Source organism: Amblyraja radiata, chromosome 32, assembly GCF_010909765.2.
Source record: "Amblyraja radiata isolate CabotCenter1 chromosome 32, sAmbRad1.1.pri, whole genome shotgun sequence".
Lineage (NCBI taxonomy): Eukaryota > Metazoa > Chordata > Chondrichthyes > Rajiformes > Rajidae > Amblyraja > Amblyraja radiata.
This window is the reverse complement of record NC_045987.1, coordinates 17,840,050-17,854,393: the sequence shown is the minus strand read 5'-3', so window position 1 is coordinate 17,854,393 and position 14,344 is coordinate 17,840,050. Positions and strand designations below refer to the sequence as shown.

The 14,344-nt window shown below is 45.3% G+C and overlaps 1 protein-coding gene across 1 annotated transcript in view; it reads left to right on the top strand.

Moving 5' to 3' along the window:
• The window catches only part of megf9 (multiple EGF like domains 9), a 152,959-nt gene that overhangs the window by 123,648 nt on the left and 14,967 nt on the right, over positions 1-14,344 (top strand). Inside the window, exon 4 of the mRNA XM_033049231.1 lies at positions 1,354-1,503. Coding sequence (XP_032905122.1) covers positions 1,354-1,503 — 150 coding nt within the window. The remainder of the gene's footprint in view (positions 1-1,353; positions 1,504-14,344) is intronic.

The following is a 14,344-nucleotide window of genomic DNA, read 5'->3' as shown; positions in this document are numbered from 1 at the left end:
CCTCATTTGGACCATTATAAGTTAATAAACGATAGGAGCAGAATTAGGCCATTTGACCCATCAAGTCTACTCCACCATTCAATCAAGGCTGATCTATTTATCCCTCAACCCCATTCTCCTGCCTTCTCCCCATAACCCCTGACACCTGTTCTATCCCTCTGAACATTTGTAAGCCATAAAGGGGACATTTAGGGGGGGACAACATTCTTACATTCTGAACCTTTGTTACACTTTGATGTGGGCTAGCTTCTAAGCTTCAGTTGATCATTCTATGATTAAACACTCCAGAGATGCTGCCTGACCCGCTGAGTTACTCCAGCACTTTGTGTCTTTTTTTTATATTAGTAAAAGCATCTTGTTGGTTATGACATTATTGACTTTCCCTGAAGCTATTGCATGAGATTAACTATGGATTCAGGATGGTGAGAGGGCAATGTGAGCCACATAGCATGCTACAACTCTCCCTCCCAGCCTTGCCACACCCTCCTCCCACCCAGCAATCAGTCTGAAGAAGGGCCCCGACCCAAGACGTCACCTATCCAATGTTCTCCAGAGATGCTGAGCACTTTGTGTCCTTTTGTGTGGGCCAGCATCTGCAGTTCCTTGTTTTTACATTCTATATTCACCTGGTCTGTAGTTGCTGAACAGAAGTGCTGGGTTTACAGCTTAGCAGTTGGGTCTTCTCAGGGAAAGCCTTGACCTTGTTAAAACCTCAACAGTTCTCTGGATCTCCTTGAGAGTTTGGGGTTTCAAAGCACGACGAAGAAATGTCGACAAGTTCAATCAATGAACTCGGATTAGGCAAACGGGGTGACAATGTGGGGAGATGCGATATGGTCCATTTCAGCAAGAAAAGTAGCAAAGCACGTTATCTGGTGGTGGTGGTGGTGCCTTTATTGTCACGTGAGCGACGTGCAGACACACAGTGAAATGATTTTCTCAGTCCAGTAGAGTGTTGCCATACCTAAGCACATCCCTGATTAGCAAGTGTACAGAAATAGTGTACAGAAACAATTGAGTGTGTGAGCTCTCATCAGCTCCAAACAGCAAGACAAATACGTCTCAATATTGGATAAATAGACGCAACTCCAGGAGAAGATTCATCACAGATGTTACCGCTAATTGTATCCATGTGTGTGTGTACTCTGTGTACAGCTGCTGCCACTGGCTGCATGTCTGACCATCTACGACTGCCTTTGATCATATCTCTGCCGTTAATTGATTGCCAGTTAAGTTAACTGAGTTAAAACCGCCCTCCTCTCGACAGTTCATGCAGCCAGGGCCACTGTCAAAAATCTGCGTCCAGTCCTGTTTGGAGCGCTCTCCTGATATGTTCTGTTTTCATTTGTCTAGGGTTCTGCTGGAACTGCACTGGAAACACGGAGGGACATCACTGCGAGAATTGCAAGGAGACTTTTTACAGGAAACCCCAGGTTGTCTTGACAGCTGAGTGTGAGCGCTGCCCTTGCTCAGTGGTGACATCTAGTGGAAGCTGCCGCTTAGGTAAGGCTTCAAGCTGCCTCGTGTGAGGAATGTGAGTCTGAAGAAGGGTCTCGATCCGAAACGTCACCCATTCCTTCCCTCTAGAGATGCTGCCTGTCCCGCATTTTGTGTCTATCTTCGTGAGCCGAACAGAATCTCTTGTCCAGAGCTGGGGAATCTGAGAACCAGATGAGATAGGTTGAAGGTGAGGGGGGAAAGATGTAATAGGAACCTGAGGGGTAACTTTCTTACACAAAGGGTGGTGGGTGTATGGAACAAACTGCCAGAGGAGGTAGTTGAGGCAGGGATATTGCAACGTTTAAGAAACATTTAGGCAGGTACATGTATAGGATAGGTGCAGAGGGATAGGGGCCAAACACAGGCAGGTGGGACCATGGTAGATTGGACATGTTGGTCGGCGTGGGCAAGTTGGGCTGAAGGGCCTGTTTCCATGCCGTATGACTCTATGACTCACGGTTACAAAAGGCAAACAAGAGAATGATTTAAAGGGCGCCAATCTCACTCTGATATCGAGATGAGTGGTTTCTCAGTCACTATTTCTGTCTGAGATCCATTAAACGGAGAGAACTTTCTCTTGCGGAATGAATAAAAGTACGCGACCGGGTCAAAGCAATAGCGGAGATAGGAGCGGAAGGAAATGGCAGCGATTGAATGGGGAGATTAAATGATAAGCGTATCACTTGAGATACGGGTGAGAAAGAGGAAATGAATCCCAAAGAGTAGAGCACATACAAAAACAATGAAGGTGAACGTTATTATTATTTGCTGTATCAGGAACTGGATTTATGATTTTCCATGTGTTCGTGGGTAGAGAATGTATCATTGACCATTGGTAATATTGCTGAGCTCACTCAGAGTCTGAAGAAAGGTCTCGTACCGAAACGTCACCCATTCCTTCTCTCCAGAGATGCTGCCTGGCCCGCTGAGTTACCGCAGCATTTTGCGTCGCGTATCTTGGATTTTTAAAGCAACTTGTGGGAAAGAAAAATCTCATTTTTATTTCTAAGGATGTGTTATTTGTTGGCAGTGATGTGCCACCATCAGTTACTTTGAGTTTTACTTTCGAGATACAGCGTGGAAACATGCCCATCGGCCCACAGAATCCTCACCGACCATCGATCACCCCGTACACTAACACTAGCCTACACACCAGGGGCAATTTACAATCTTTCCTAAAGCCAATTAACCTACAAACTTGTACCTCTTTGGAGTGTGGGAGAAGACCGGAGCGCCCAGAGAAAACCCACGTGGTCACGGGGAGAACGTACAAACTCCACACAGACAGCACCCGTCGTCAGGATCGAACCCGGGTCTCTGGCACTGCAAGGCAGCAACTCTACCGCTGCGCCACCGTGCCGCCCCTTGTGCTTGTCATAACAAGCAAGCACGTATCAGGCTCACTGCTCATTGAGGCTTGATGTCTGGCAGCTTGTGAAGGGAGCTGGATCTTCCATTTGTCCAACCTGATCCTCAACTGCAGGCTCATTCACGTTTAGATATGAATAGGACGACGGGACATCGGATCCGGCAGATGATGGGCATCATCAGCTACAATCCCGCTGGACTGTGGGTTCGAGGGGCTGAATGATCTGCTAGTGCTGTGGTGTTGCCAGGACTTGAGGACATGAGCTACAGGGAGAGGTTGGGTGGACTAGAACCTCATTCCTTGGAGCGCAGGAGGATGATGGATGATCTTATAGAGGTGTATAAAATCGCAAGGGGAATAGATAAGGCAAAATGTTCAGAGTCTTTACCCAGAGTTGGGGAATCAAGAACTATGGGACATAGGCTTGAGGTGAGAAGGGAAAGATTTATTAAGAATCTGAGGGGCAATGTTTTCACCCAGTGGGTGGAGGGTAAATGGAACGAACTGTCAGAGGAGGTGGACACAAAAAGCTGGAGTAGCTCAGCGGGACAGGCATCATCTCTGGAGAGAAGGAATGGGTGACGTTTCGGGTCAAGACCCTTCTTCAGACACATTTCCTGCACCTTTTGTCAGAGGAGGTGGTTGAGGTAGAAAATATAACAACATTTGAAAGGCATTTGGATGTGTACATGGATAGGAAAGGTTCAGAGGGATATGGGCCAAACGTGGGCGGGTACGACCCATGTTAATGAGGCATCATGGGCAGCACGGGCCAACTGGGCCGAAGGGTCTGTTTCCATGACGAATGACTCTACGTACCCCAAAATCTAGCCTCTCTAATACCCACCAGGCTCTGGTGAAACTGCCTGCTTCAAAGAGCCGAGGCGGTCTCAAGCAATCCACTGTTCGCATCCAGTGATCAGCAGATTTTTCTTCATTTTCCTCTGGTGTTCAAATTTTTTGTTTTGTTGTCATTTTTAAGCACTTCTCCATCTTGAGTGCACATATTTTACGTTTAAAAATAGATCACCTTCAGAGCCATGACCCCACACTGAGGGAAGCAGGGCGCACGGCAAATGGCTCATCTGTTCATCACAAGCTGAAGGGCTTTACCCATGAATCTAAGGAGAACTCACAAAGGATGCCAATTAAAAATCCACAACTGAAAAGTCACCTTCAGTCTCCATGGCGTTGTAGGCTGAGCGGGTTTAAAGCACAGATGGAGAGGACACAGTAAGCTCAGAGTCGGAACAAGAACGTAAAATTGTGTTCAGTTTAGGTCAGAGATACAGCATGGAAACAGGACTTTGGCCCACCGAGTCCGCACCGACCAGCGATCCCCGCACACCAGCCCCATCCTACACACTAGGGACAATTTCCAATCTTACCAAAGCCAATTGACCTACAAGCCTGTAGATCTTTGGCGTCTGGGAGGAAACCGGAGCACCCGGAGAAAACCCACGCAGTCACATGGAGAACGTATAAACTCCGTACAGACAGCACCCGTAGTCAGGATCGAACCCGGGTCTCTGGCGCTGCAAGGCAGCAACTCTACCGCTGCGCCACTGTGCCTCCCTGTGTTTAATATAAAGCAGATATCACCTGTTCAGTGTCTCCCTCCTCTTCTCCGGTCTATATGGACTTCAGCCTGAAGGGGAGATGTGTCTGGTTCGAACCTACAGCTCTTGGCCAATGGACTAGTGCTGATATTCCTCCTCCCCGTGGCTCCTGTCACCACACTTCAGCACAGCCTGCCAGCGTATCCTTCCACCGCCTTCCTCCCCATGGACTCATTCCACTCCAGTGATCAAATGCCTGTCGCTTATCCATGTGGCAGAGTGGAACTCAAATGAAAAATGTTTAGATAGCAGTTAGCAGGGTGAGGAAAGCAAGGAGGCAATTCAAGGGAGCAAAAGCAGGAGGTTAAATAGAGACGGCGTTAATGCTAGCCCATCTACATGCGGATAAATGCAGGTTATCACTGGTAATTGCGGTGATTCAGGCTGCTTTTGTGTTTATGGGGATATGCTTCAATATCTAGTGGACACCTAAATTACAGTTCTTCCCCACTCACTGACACCATCAGCACTCTGCTGCCAGCATAGCATTCTATATTTACTCCTTTAATGTAAAGCGGTGATGTTTGTTCTCTACATGGAACAATCTTTCACAGACAGTGCAGTCTTCATTTAAGCAGCGACACAGGTTAACGCAGTCGTCTTTCTTACAGTTTGGCTTCCTTCCCAACCAATTGTTCAAGCGCTTTTGATTGCAACATGCGCCTTAATTTAGTTCAACAAAGAAACTGACAAGTTACTAAAGAAAAGTTCTATACCTTTTCATACCTCTAGTTCCCCTCTCCCCTGACTCTCGGTCTGAAGAAGGGTCCCAGCCTGAGAGGTCACCTAGTCCTTCTCTCCAGAGATGCTGCGCGACCCACTGAGTTACCCCAGCATCTTTTGTCTACCTTCATTATGAAGACCGCAATGTGTAAAAGGTTGTTCCTTGCAGAGCAGGAAAACAGGGAGTTGGCTGAGATAATGCTCGCTGGCTTGTCAAAATTGTTGTTTGCTTTCCAAAGAACTCAGCGAAAAGAATCCTGTTGAGGGCTCTCTCTCTATGTATGTGTTTGGTGTGAGTGCTTCAGTGCACCAGTGAATCCTCAATGCCTGACTGACTGGAGAACTCTGTAAATCCCAGTTGCACTTTGCACATTCAGGAGGTGTACTGGGTCACCTTAATTGGCTCCTAACAACATCGATGGCAGACAGCTTAATCTGCGGCTAATTATTGGGTAGCAAAGGAAGGATTCACACTTCCAATCGCACGGTCGCTTCCAGTCCCAGCTAAGAGGAGAACACTGCAGGAACAAAGACAGGCTGTGCTCAGCAGTGTAGACTGAGGCATAAAGTGACATGTTGATGTTAAAGATGGGCGAATCTGCAGGGCTGGATTTTGGTGTAGGCAAATAATAAATGGTCTATGTATGGTATGCTGCCCGGTTGCATCGGGCTTGGTTCGGCAACCTGAGAATCCAGGAGCGGAAAAGGATGCAAAAAATTGTAAACACTGCCCAGTCCATCATCGGCTCTGACCTCCCCACCATCGAGGGGATCTATAGCAGTCGCTGCCTCAAAAAGGCCGCCAGCATCATTAAGGACCCACACCATCCTGGCCACACACTCATCTCCCCGCTGCCATCAGGTAAAAGGTACAGGAGCCTGAAATCTGCAACATCCGGGTTCAGGAACAGTTACTTCCCCACAGCCATCAGACTATTAAACACAACTTCAAACAAACTCTGAACTATAACAGCCTATTGCATTTTATTTGTTTATTTATGTGTGTGTGTATATATATATATATATATATATATATATATATATATATATACATTCTATGGCATATGGATACACTGATCTGATCTGTTTTTATGCCTATAATATTCTGTTGTGCTGCAGCAAGCAAGAATTTCATTGTCCTATCTGGGACACATGACAATAAACTCTCTTGACTTGACATGGTATATGGATTGTAATCATGTATAGTCTTTCCACTGACTCAATAGCGTGCAACATAAATAAATATATTTTCACTGCACCACTGAATTGCAGATTCAGGACCAGTTTCTTCCCAGCTGTTATTAGGCACTGAACCATCCTACCAACAACTAGAAAGTGGTCCTCAGATACCATCCACCTCATTGGAGACCCTCAGGCTATCTTTGATCAGACTTTATTAGACTTTATTTTGCACTAAACAATATTCACGTTATTCCCTTTATCATATATTTGTACACTGGATGGCTGGGGAAGTGGGAAAAGGGAGGGGGGGGGGGTTAGTGATAGGTAGATGGTTGGACAAGAGAGATGGATAAACAGAAGGTGTGAGAGAAGGATTGAAGAGTTGCAAGTTGTGAATCCAGAGCAGGGAATTGAGGTGGAGGGGAGAGGAGAAATAGGTGTGGGTCCAGGTGGGACACATGGGTGGGAGAAGTAAGGGGAAGGAGGGGTTATTGTGGGTGGAGAATTGGAGAATTCAATGTTCATACGGTTGAGTTGTAAGCTTTGGTTCCTCTGGATAAACCTAATGCTATCTTTAATTTGGACCCACGATCGACAGGTTAGACAGAGCACCTTCTAAACAGAGAGGAGAGGTCAAAGCAGGCTCGAAATACTGAAATGCTGCTTGGATTAGAGAGCATTTGCTATAAAGAGTGGTAGGACTCGCTTCCCCTCTATTATCAGCCTTCCATAAGGTGTTCCAAATGCCATGTACCCCATTGTAGGCATTGTACTTTGTCTCTGGAACTGGTGCGCTACAATGCTGAGCACCATTTACTGCACTCTGTATCTTCCCCCTTTGCTTTACCAATTGTACTTGAGTTTGGCTTGATTGTATTTATGTCTCGTATTATCCGAGCTGTTTGATTATCTCTGCTGGGATATTCCGCTGACGTGTTTTATATCGTGTTTTCTTGCTGAAGGATCGTTGTAATAAAACAAAAGTCGTCCATTTGCCAGCAAAGGTAGCTATTAATATTCTGTGATATCCGCAGTTCGCAAGTAAGAATTGAATTGCAAGTGAGAAGTGCTGCTGCAAGTAAGAATTTCAATGTTCTGTTTGGGACATATGATAGTAAAACACTCTTGAATCTTGATTCTTGACATATCCCTCTTGGGACCACGCCGTCCCTAGCCACCAATTAGCCCATCGGGGAACTACCCTGACTGATGTCATCTTTTGCAGGCCCTGATTTTTCCTGGTCTTTTCCTGCTTCCAGTTCCCCTCCACCACTCCCGTCTGAAGAAGGGTCCCGACCCGAAATGCCACCTATCCATGTCCTCCAGCGGTGCCCCCTGACCCGCTGAGTTACTCCAGCACTTTGCGTCTATATTTAATTCCCTGGTGTTTGTGATGAGGATTTGAACTCCTTCCTCTGGCTGCGGCTTCGCACTGGGGTAGATGAAAACCTCCGCGTGCTTCCTCGTCCAGAAAGACAGGAGCTCCAGGCAATACATTGTATTGTGCTGCCACCGTTTGCCGTTGCCAGTTCCACGGGCGCTGGGTTTGCCTCCAGCAGCCGCTCCTTTCTCGGCACTCTGCTGAGGGTCAGGTACACCAAACCCTTCCTGCAACAGGGACAGACCTCCACTTGATCCAATGTGCCTTCTCCTGGACCAGCCTACCACTGGGGACCTTGCCAAATGTCGTAGTGAAGTCCATGTGGACCACGTCTACCAGCTGAAAACTTGTACTTGTTTGTCATTTACTGGTACTTGTTTGACCCTCCGTTAGTCTAGTGGCAAAGAGAACCCCCTTTAACATGACATGCCGCTGCAGAGTTAAACGCGGCACAGTGCCAGCTCTTGCATGAATGCTCCTTAAGTGCTTGCCGGACAGTTTTTGCTGACGGTAGTTTCTTGATCTATGAGCGGTTCTGCTGTGATGGAAGTGATGTATTTGCAGCACCTGTTCCTGAAGGTTAGCAGTAGCGACCTGCTGATCATGCCATTGTAGTCAGAGGGAAGGGTGAGTGTATTCATGCCTGATCTGTATCAGAGCAAGCTGAAGCTGAAGCAGCTTCTTCCCTACAGCCATCAGGCTATTAAACACTACAACCTCCAAATAAGCTCTGAACTACATAGACGAGGCCATTGGTTTTGTCTTTTTGCACTATTATTGCTTGTTTGTTTTTTATGTGTACGTATGTGTGTGTGTTTATTTTATTTTTTTTTTAATATTATTTTTATTAGAAGTACGGTAAGTTACAATAATACACAACACATATGTCTTAATACATTTTTTGTACCGCTTCATTTTTTGAGCTTTAAGAAAAAGATAGAAGTAAAGGAAGTAAGGAAAGTGCGCAAGAGTCGTGAAGGTGCAAGAGAGTGTTGAGAAAAGAAAGCCTCTTAGAAAAGAAGTTAGAGAAGGAAGTAAAGAAAGAAAGTAGACCCTAGAAAAGAAGGAAAAAGAAAGGAGAAACAATCACTCTATTATAACATTAAACTCCGCAGAAAGGGGACTACCAACCAAGTCTGTTTTTGTCGTTTTACCCCCCGTTGCGTGTGTGTTTATGTATATATATATATATATATATATATATGTATTGGGATATTATGGGATATATATTGGGATATATATATTGGGATATTATGGATGTATAATATGTATTATATACTAGACTAAGTGGGGCCCGTTGGGTCCCAGCATCACACGGGAAGGCTGGTCACCAACGCAATAATCCACCTCTCCACCAATTCCAATATTGCTCGCCAGTGGGGGGACTGTCTGTTGAACTAATATGGGTGTTGCGGGCCGAAGGTACTGGTTTCCAGAGGGCTAGTATAGACATTGTCCGAATGGATTCTTGGGCTGGCATCCAAATGTTGCACCGATTTTAAAAGCCAAGCCAAGGCAGACAATTGGGCTGCAACCACCTGACAACCAAAATTCATTTTGTGAACACAAACTTTTATAAAGGCGAGGCAAACAATTGGGCTGCAGCCACCTGGCAACCAAAATTCATTTTGTGAACACAAACTTTTATAAAGGCGAGGCAAACAATTGGGCTGCGGCCACCCGACAACCAAAATTCATTTTGTGAACACAAACTTGTTAAAAAGGCGAGGCAAACAATTGGGCTGCAGCCACCTGGCAACCAAAATTCATTTTGTGAACACAAACTTTTATAAAGGCGAGGCAAACAATTGGGCTGCGGCCACCCGACAACCAAAATTCATTTTGTGAACACGCATCGAGGGGACTCACCGTGGAGTAGACCTGCGCTCAGTGTTATTCGCAGCTCAGAGAGCCGTGACCCTCTCGCTTCCTGGGTGTGGCAGAGACTGAGTGAGGCACTACACTTCCGGGTTTTATAGTCCCTCCTTCTGCCGCCAGAGGGGGCAGCAGAGAGAATGGGGAATTAAAAAAACCCATTAATATCTCTCTGATTTTTCATTGATGGGAAAAATCCTCTGGTACCGGAAGGCGGAGGGGGGCTCTGAGCGAGGTGGCCAAAAATGACGGCCATTGGTGGAGGCGTTCTCTCGGAAATCGCAGCACAGTGGGCCAAAACCGAACAAGATCAGACTTTTAGTAATATAGATATATATAAAATACATATTATACATACACGTGTGCGTGTGTATATGTATGTATGTGTGTGAGTATGTGTATATATACACACAATGAACTTTTGGCTCTTTTTTATTATATTGTTTACAGTGTACTATCTTTACATATTCTGTTGTGCTGCTGCAAGTAAGAATTCCATTGTTCTATCTGGGATATAGGACAATAAAACTCTTGATTCTTGAAAGTATATTTCCACCTGGTAGACGTTTTTACATGGGCTTCACTAAGACATTTGACAAGGTCTCCAGCGGTAGGCTGGTCCAAATGATTAATGCATAGGGGATTGAAAGCGAGCTGGATGATTGGATCCAACGTTGCCTTGATGATAGGAGGGTGGTGGTGGAAGGATGGTTTTCCAATCGGAAGTCTCCGGTAGTGTGCCGCAGGGATCGATGATGATGGGACACGATTCTCCATCCTGCCATCTGGGAAGAGGTACAGGAGCATTAGCTGCAAAACCAGCAGGATGCTCCTCAGCTTCTTCCCGCAGGCTATAAGACTGATAAACGGACTTTGCCCCCTGCCAAAGTATCGCGCACCAACCACCAACCTGGACACACTGCAGCAGAGCCACTGTCGTGCCGCTGCCGATCGGAACGCCTGTTGATGTTTAGTAGAGAGTAGAGTGTTTAATTTGTTCATGATATATCAGTTATCATAGATTGAAGCATTCTGAAACAAATATAAAATAATCTTACTTGGATGACCTGAAATTAAAGCATATAATTAGTTAGTTACCTAATTGTAGCTAATTTCAGACTTCAATTACTAGATCTAAACATCTATCCATTTCTTAATAAATGATTAACATTTTTAAATAGCCTAAATGTCCAAATAATATTCACAAATAATTCACAATAAAACATGATTTTTAAATCTCATTTACATTAATTTATAGGCCAAATGGAAGGAATTCAGTGTTCAATTGCTGTAAATAAATGCCCATTTAAATCAGCTTTCCAGTGGGTCCCTGTGGAACGCGCTGGTTTAGAACGTTCACATTGCGGTAGATTTGTGCCCTCAAATGCCCAGAAAAATACTGCGCGATATAATGGGCCCAAAATGAGCTACTCGCAATATTAAACTTTGTATAACGGGATCTTTAGAAGCCCTTTTTAATGTAAAAATATACAACCTTCCTTCAGTTGTCATTTTTATTTCTATTTATTTTTTACTGCACACTGAATGGACACTGGTTGAGCAACGTTTTTTTGTTTCCTCTGGGTATGTGAGTACTCAGGAAAATGACAATAAAGATATACTACTATACTACTACTTGATGTTTACAGTTAGATAGAGCTCTAAGGAGTTAGATAGAGCTCTAGGGGCTAGTGGAATCAAGGGATATGGGAAGAAGGCAGGCACGGGTTATTGATTGGGGACGATCAGCCATAATCACAATGAATGGTGGTGCTGGCTCGAAGGGCTAAATGGCCTCCTCCTGCACCTATTTTCTATGTTTATATCAACTACAATTATGTGAATGTAGAAGGTATGGGTGCTATGTCTGTGGATGACACAAGAGTTGGTGGTGTTGTGGGCGGTGAGGAAGGTTGTCTAAGGCTAAAGCACAATATAGATCAGACGGCAAATTGGATGGAATGTCGGCAGATGGAATTTAAGTCCAACAAGTGCAAGATGATGCAGTTACGGTGGTACATTGATAGTAAGTGGTGGGATAGTGAGCAACGCTGATGGACAAAGAAAGATGGCGGTGCAAGTGCACAGTGTCCTGAAATTGGCAACATAAATAAACACACGTTTGGTGAAGAAGGATATGACATGGTTGCCTTCACAGGTTGAGGCACAGAATATAAAAGTTGTTTCGTTATGACACCAGAGGAGTTGATGGAATCAGATACAATCACCATGTTACAGACATTTAGACAGTGATAAATAGGGAAGGATTCAGAGTTAGTGCAAGCAAATGGGATTCAAGAAGATGTGCAACACAGTGTGCCTGGATTTGGTGGGCCGAAGTGCCTGTATCTGTCCTGTACAACCAACCTTGTGGTTGAAGTTGCAGTCTGAATGCCATTTTGATTTCACCTGTACTACACAATGTGAATGGGTACATTGAACATAGAACAGTACAGCACAAGAATGAGCCCTTCGGCCCACAATATCTGTGCCGGATATGGTACCAAGACCATCTCTTATCGACTTGGGCACAATCCATTTCCCTCTATTCCCTGCTTATCTATGTACCTTTCTAAAAGCTGCTGAAAAGCCACTATCGTATCTACCTCCACCACCAAGCCAAGCGCATCTACCTTATACCAAGTCCATTAACCTACGATCAGTCTGAAGAAGGGTTTCGGCCCGAAACGTTGCCTATCTCATTCGCTCCATAGATGCTGCTGCACCCGCTGAGTTTCTCCAGCATTTTTGTGTACCTTCGATTTTCCAGCATCTGCAGTTCCTTCTTAAACAACCTACAAGCCTGCATGTCTTTGGAGTGTGGGAGGAAACCGAAGATCTCGGAGAAAACCCACGGAGGTCACGGGGAGAACGTACAAACTCCGCACATACAAGCACCCGTAGTCAGAGTCGAACCCGGGTCTCTGGCGCCGTAAGGCAGCATCTCTACCGCTGCCCCACCGTGCCGCCTTGATGGCTGATGGGACTGATTGCTGTTTTACTGGCGTGAACAATTTCAGCCCCTGTAAATCTGCAGAGAAGCTCTGATCCTTTGTGACTGATGCTCGTGCAGCAAATAACCTCGTCAGCGAGCGGCGGCTTCTCGCTGAGCTCCTAACATTCACTTGGCACGGACCTCACAAGACAACTTCTCTTTGTCCTCACTGCCACTCAGCGCGGCAGATAAACATCTTCATTAAGCTTCAGACCTCCCGACTGAGCAGATTAAACAGCCGACTCCTTGAACCCGGTGTCTCGGCTGCAGCTGCTGTGCTGGATTTCTGCCGATTAGCTCAACTAGCAATGTGTAGGAAAGAACTGCAGATGCTGGTTTAAATCGAAGGTAGACACAAAATGCTGGAGTAACTCAGCGGGACAGGCAGCATTTCTGGAGAGAAGGAATGGGTTTGAAGAAGGATCTCGACCCGAAATGTCACCCATTCCTTCTCTCTAGAGATGCTGCCTGTCCCGCTGAGCTCAACTATCAACCCTCCCCAGCTCTGCAGAGGAACGGATCTGAAATCACTCTTTAGTTTAGTTTAGAGTGCAAAACAGGCCCCAACCAGCAATCCCCACACATTAACACCCTCCTACACACACTAGGGACAATTTTGTACATTTATACCAAGCCAACTAACCTACAAACCTGCATGTTTTTGGAGTGTGGGAGGAAATCGAAGTTCTCGGAGTAAACTCACGGGGAGAGCGTACAAACCCCGTACAGACAGCACCCATACTCAAGATCGAACCCGGGACTCTGGCACTGTAAGGCAGCAACTCTACCGCTGTGCCACTGTGCTTCATATCCAGAACAGAACAATTCCATACTGTGGACTTATTAGACTGTGGAGATTAGACATCAACATTCCCCTACAAATAGAACACAAAGTGCTGGAGCAACTCGGCGGGTCAGGCAGCATCTCTGGAGGACCTGTATAGGCAACTCTTATTTTTATCTCCACAAATGCTGCCTGACCTGCTGAGGATTTCCAGTACTTTCTAATTATATTTCAGAATTCCAACAAAGGCAACATTTGCTTGAATAAAGTCTGTAGAAGGGTCTTGACCAAAAAGATCACACATCTCTTATACCCAGAGATGCTGCCTGTCCCGCTGAGTTACTCCGGCACTTTGTGTCTATCTTCGCTGTAAACCAGCATCGCAGTTCCTTCCTACACATTTGCTTTTAGTTTGATGTTCCTAGTTTTGTACCAAGATATAGATGCACCAGTCTAAACATCAAGACGCACACAGCTAATGTATTGAATGTGTGTCGGCATTGATATTTCCCATTGATTTTCCCCAGCGATAAATCAGTGAGGTTGAAAATGGATGTACTGGGTTGGAGACTTGGTCTGACAAGTTGCCAGACTCCAGGGGAGCAGGAGGAGACAGCAATGGCAATTATGGGTTTGCTTATTTAAGCAACGGAAAAGTTATAGTGTAATTAGTTCAGTGACTATTTAACTAATAATTACATCTCTTAATAAGCATTTGTGAGATCTTAACATTACCTTAGCTGCAAAGAAAATAGTTTTTTATACTATTAATGTTTCATTGTTCCGACCTTCCTTGCATCACAGTGCGTTTGCACTTAGCAACGTGCAAACTATGTGGGCCTGAGGTTAAAATTCACTTTTTGTTCCAGTTTTTAGTTTGGAGTTACAGATCACACCATGCACCAGTTCTATCCCA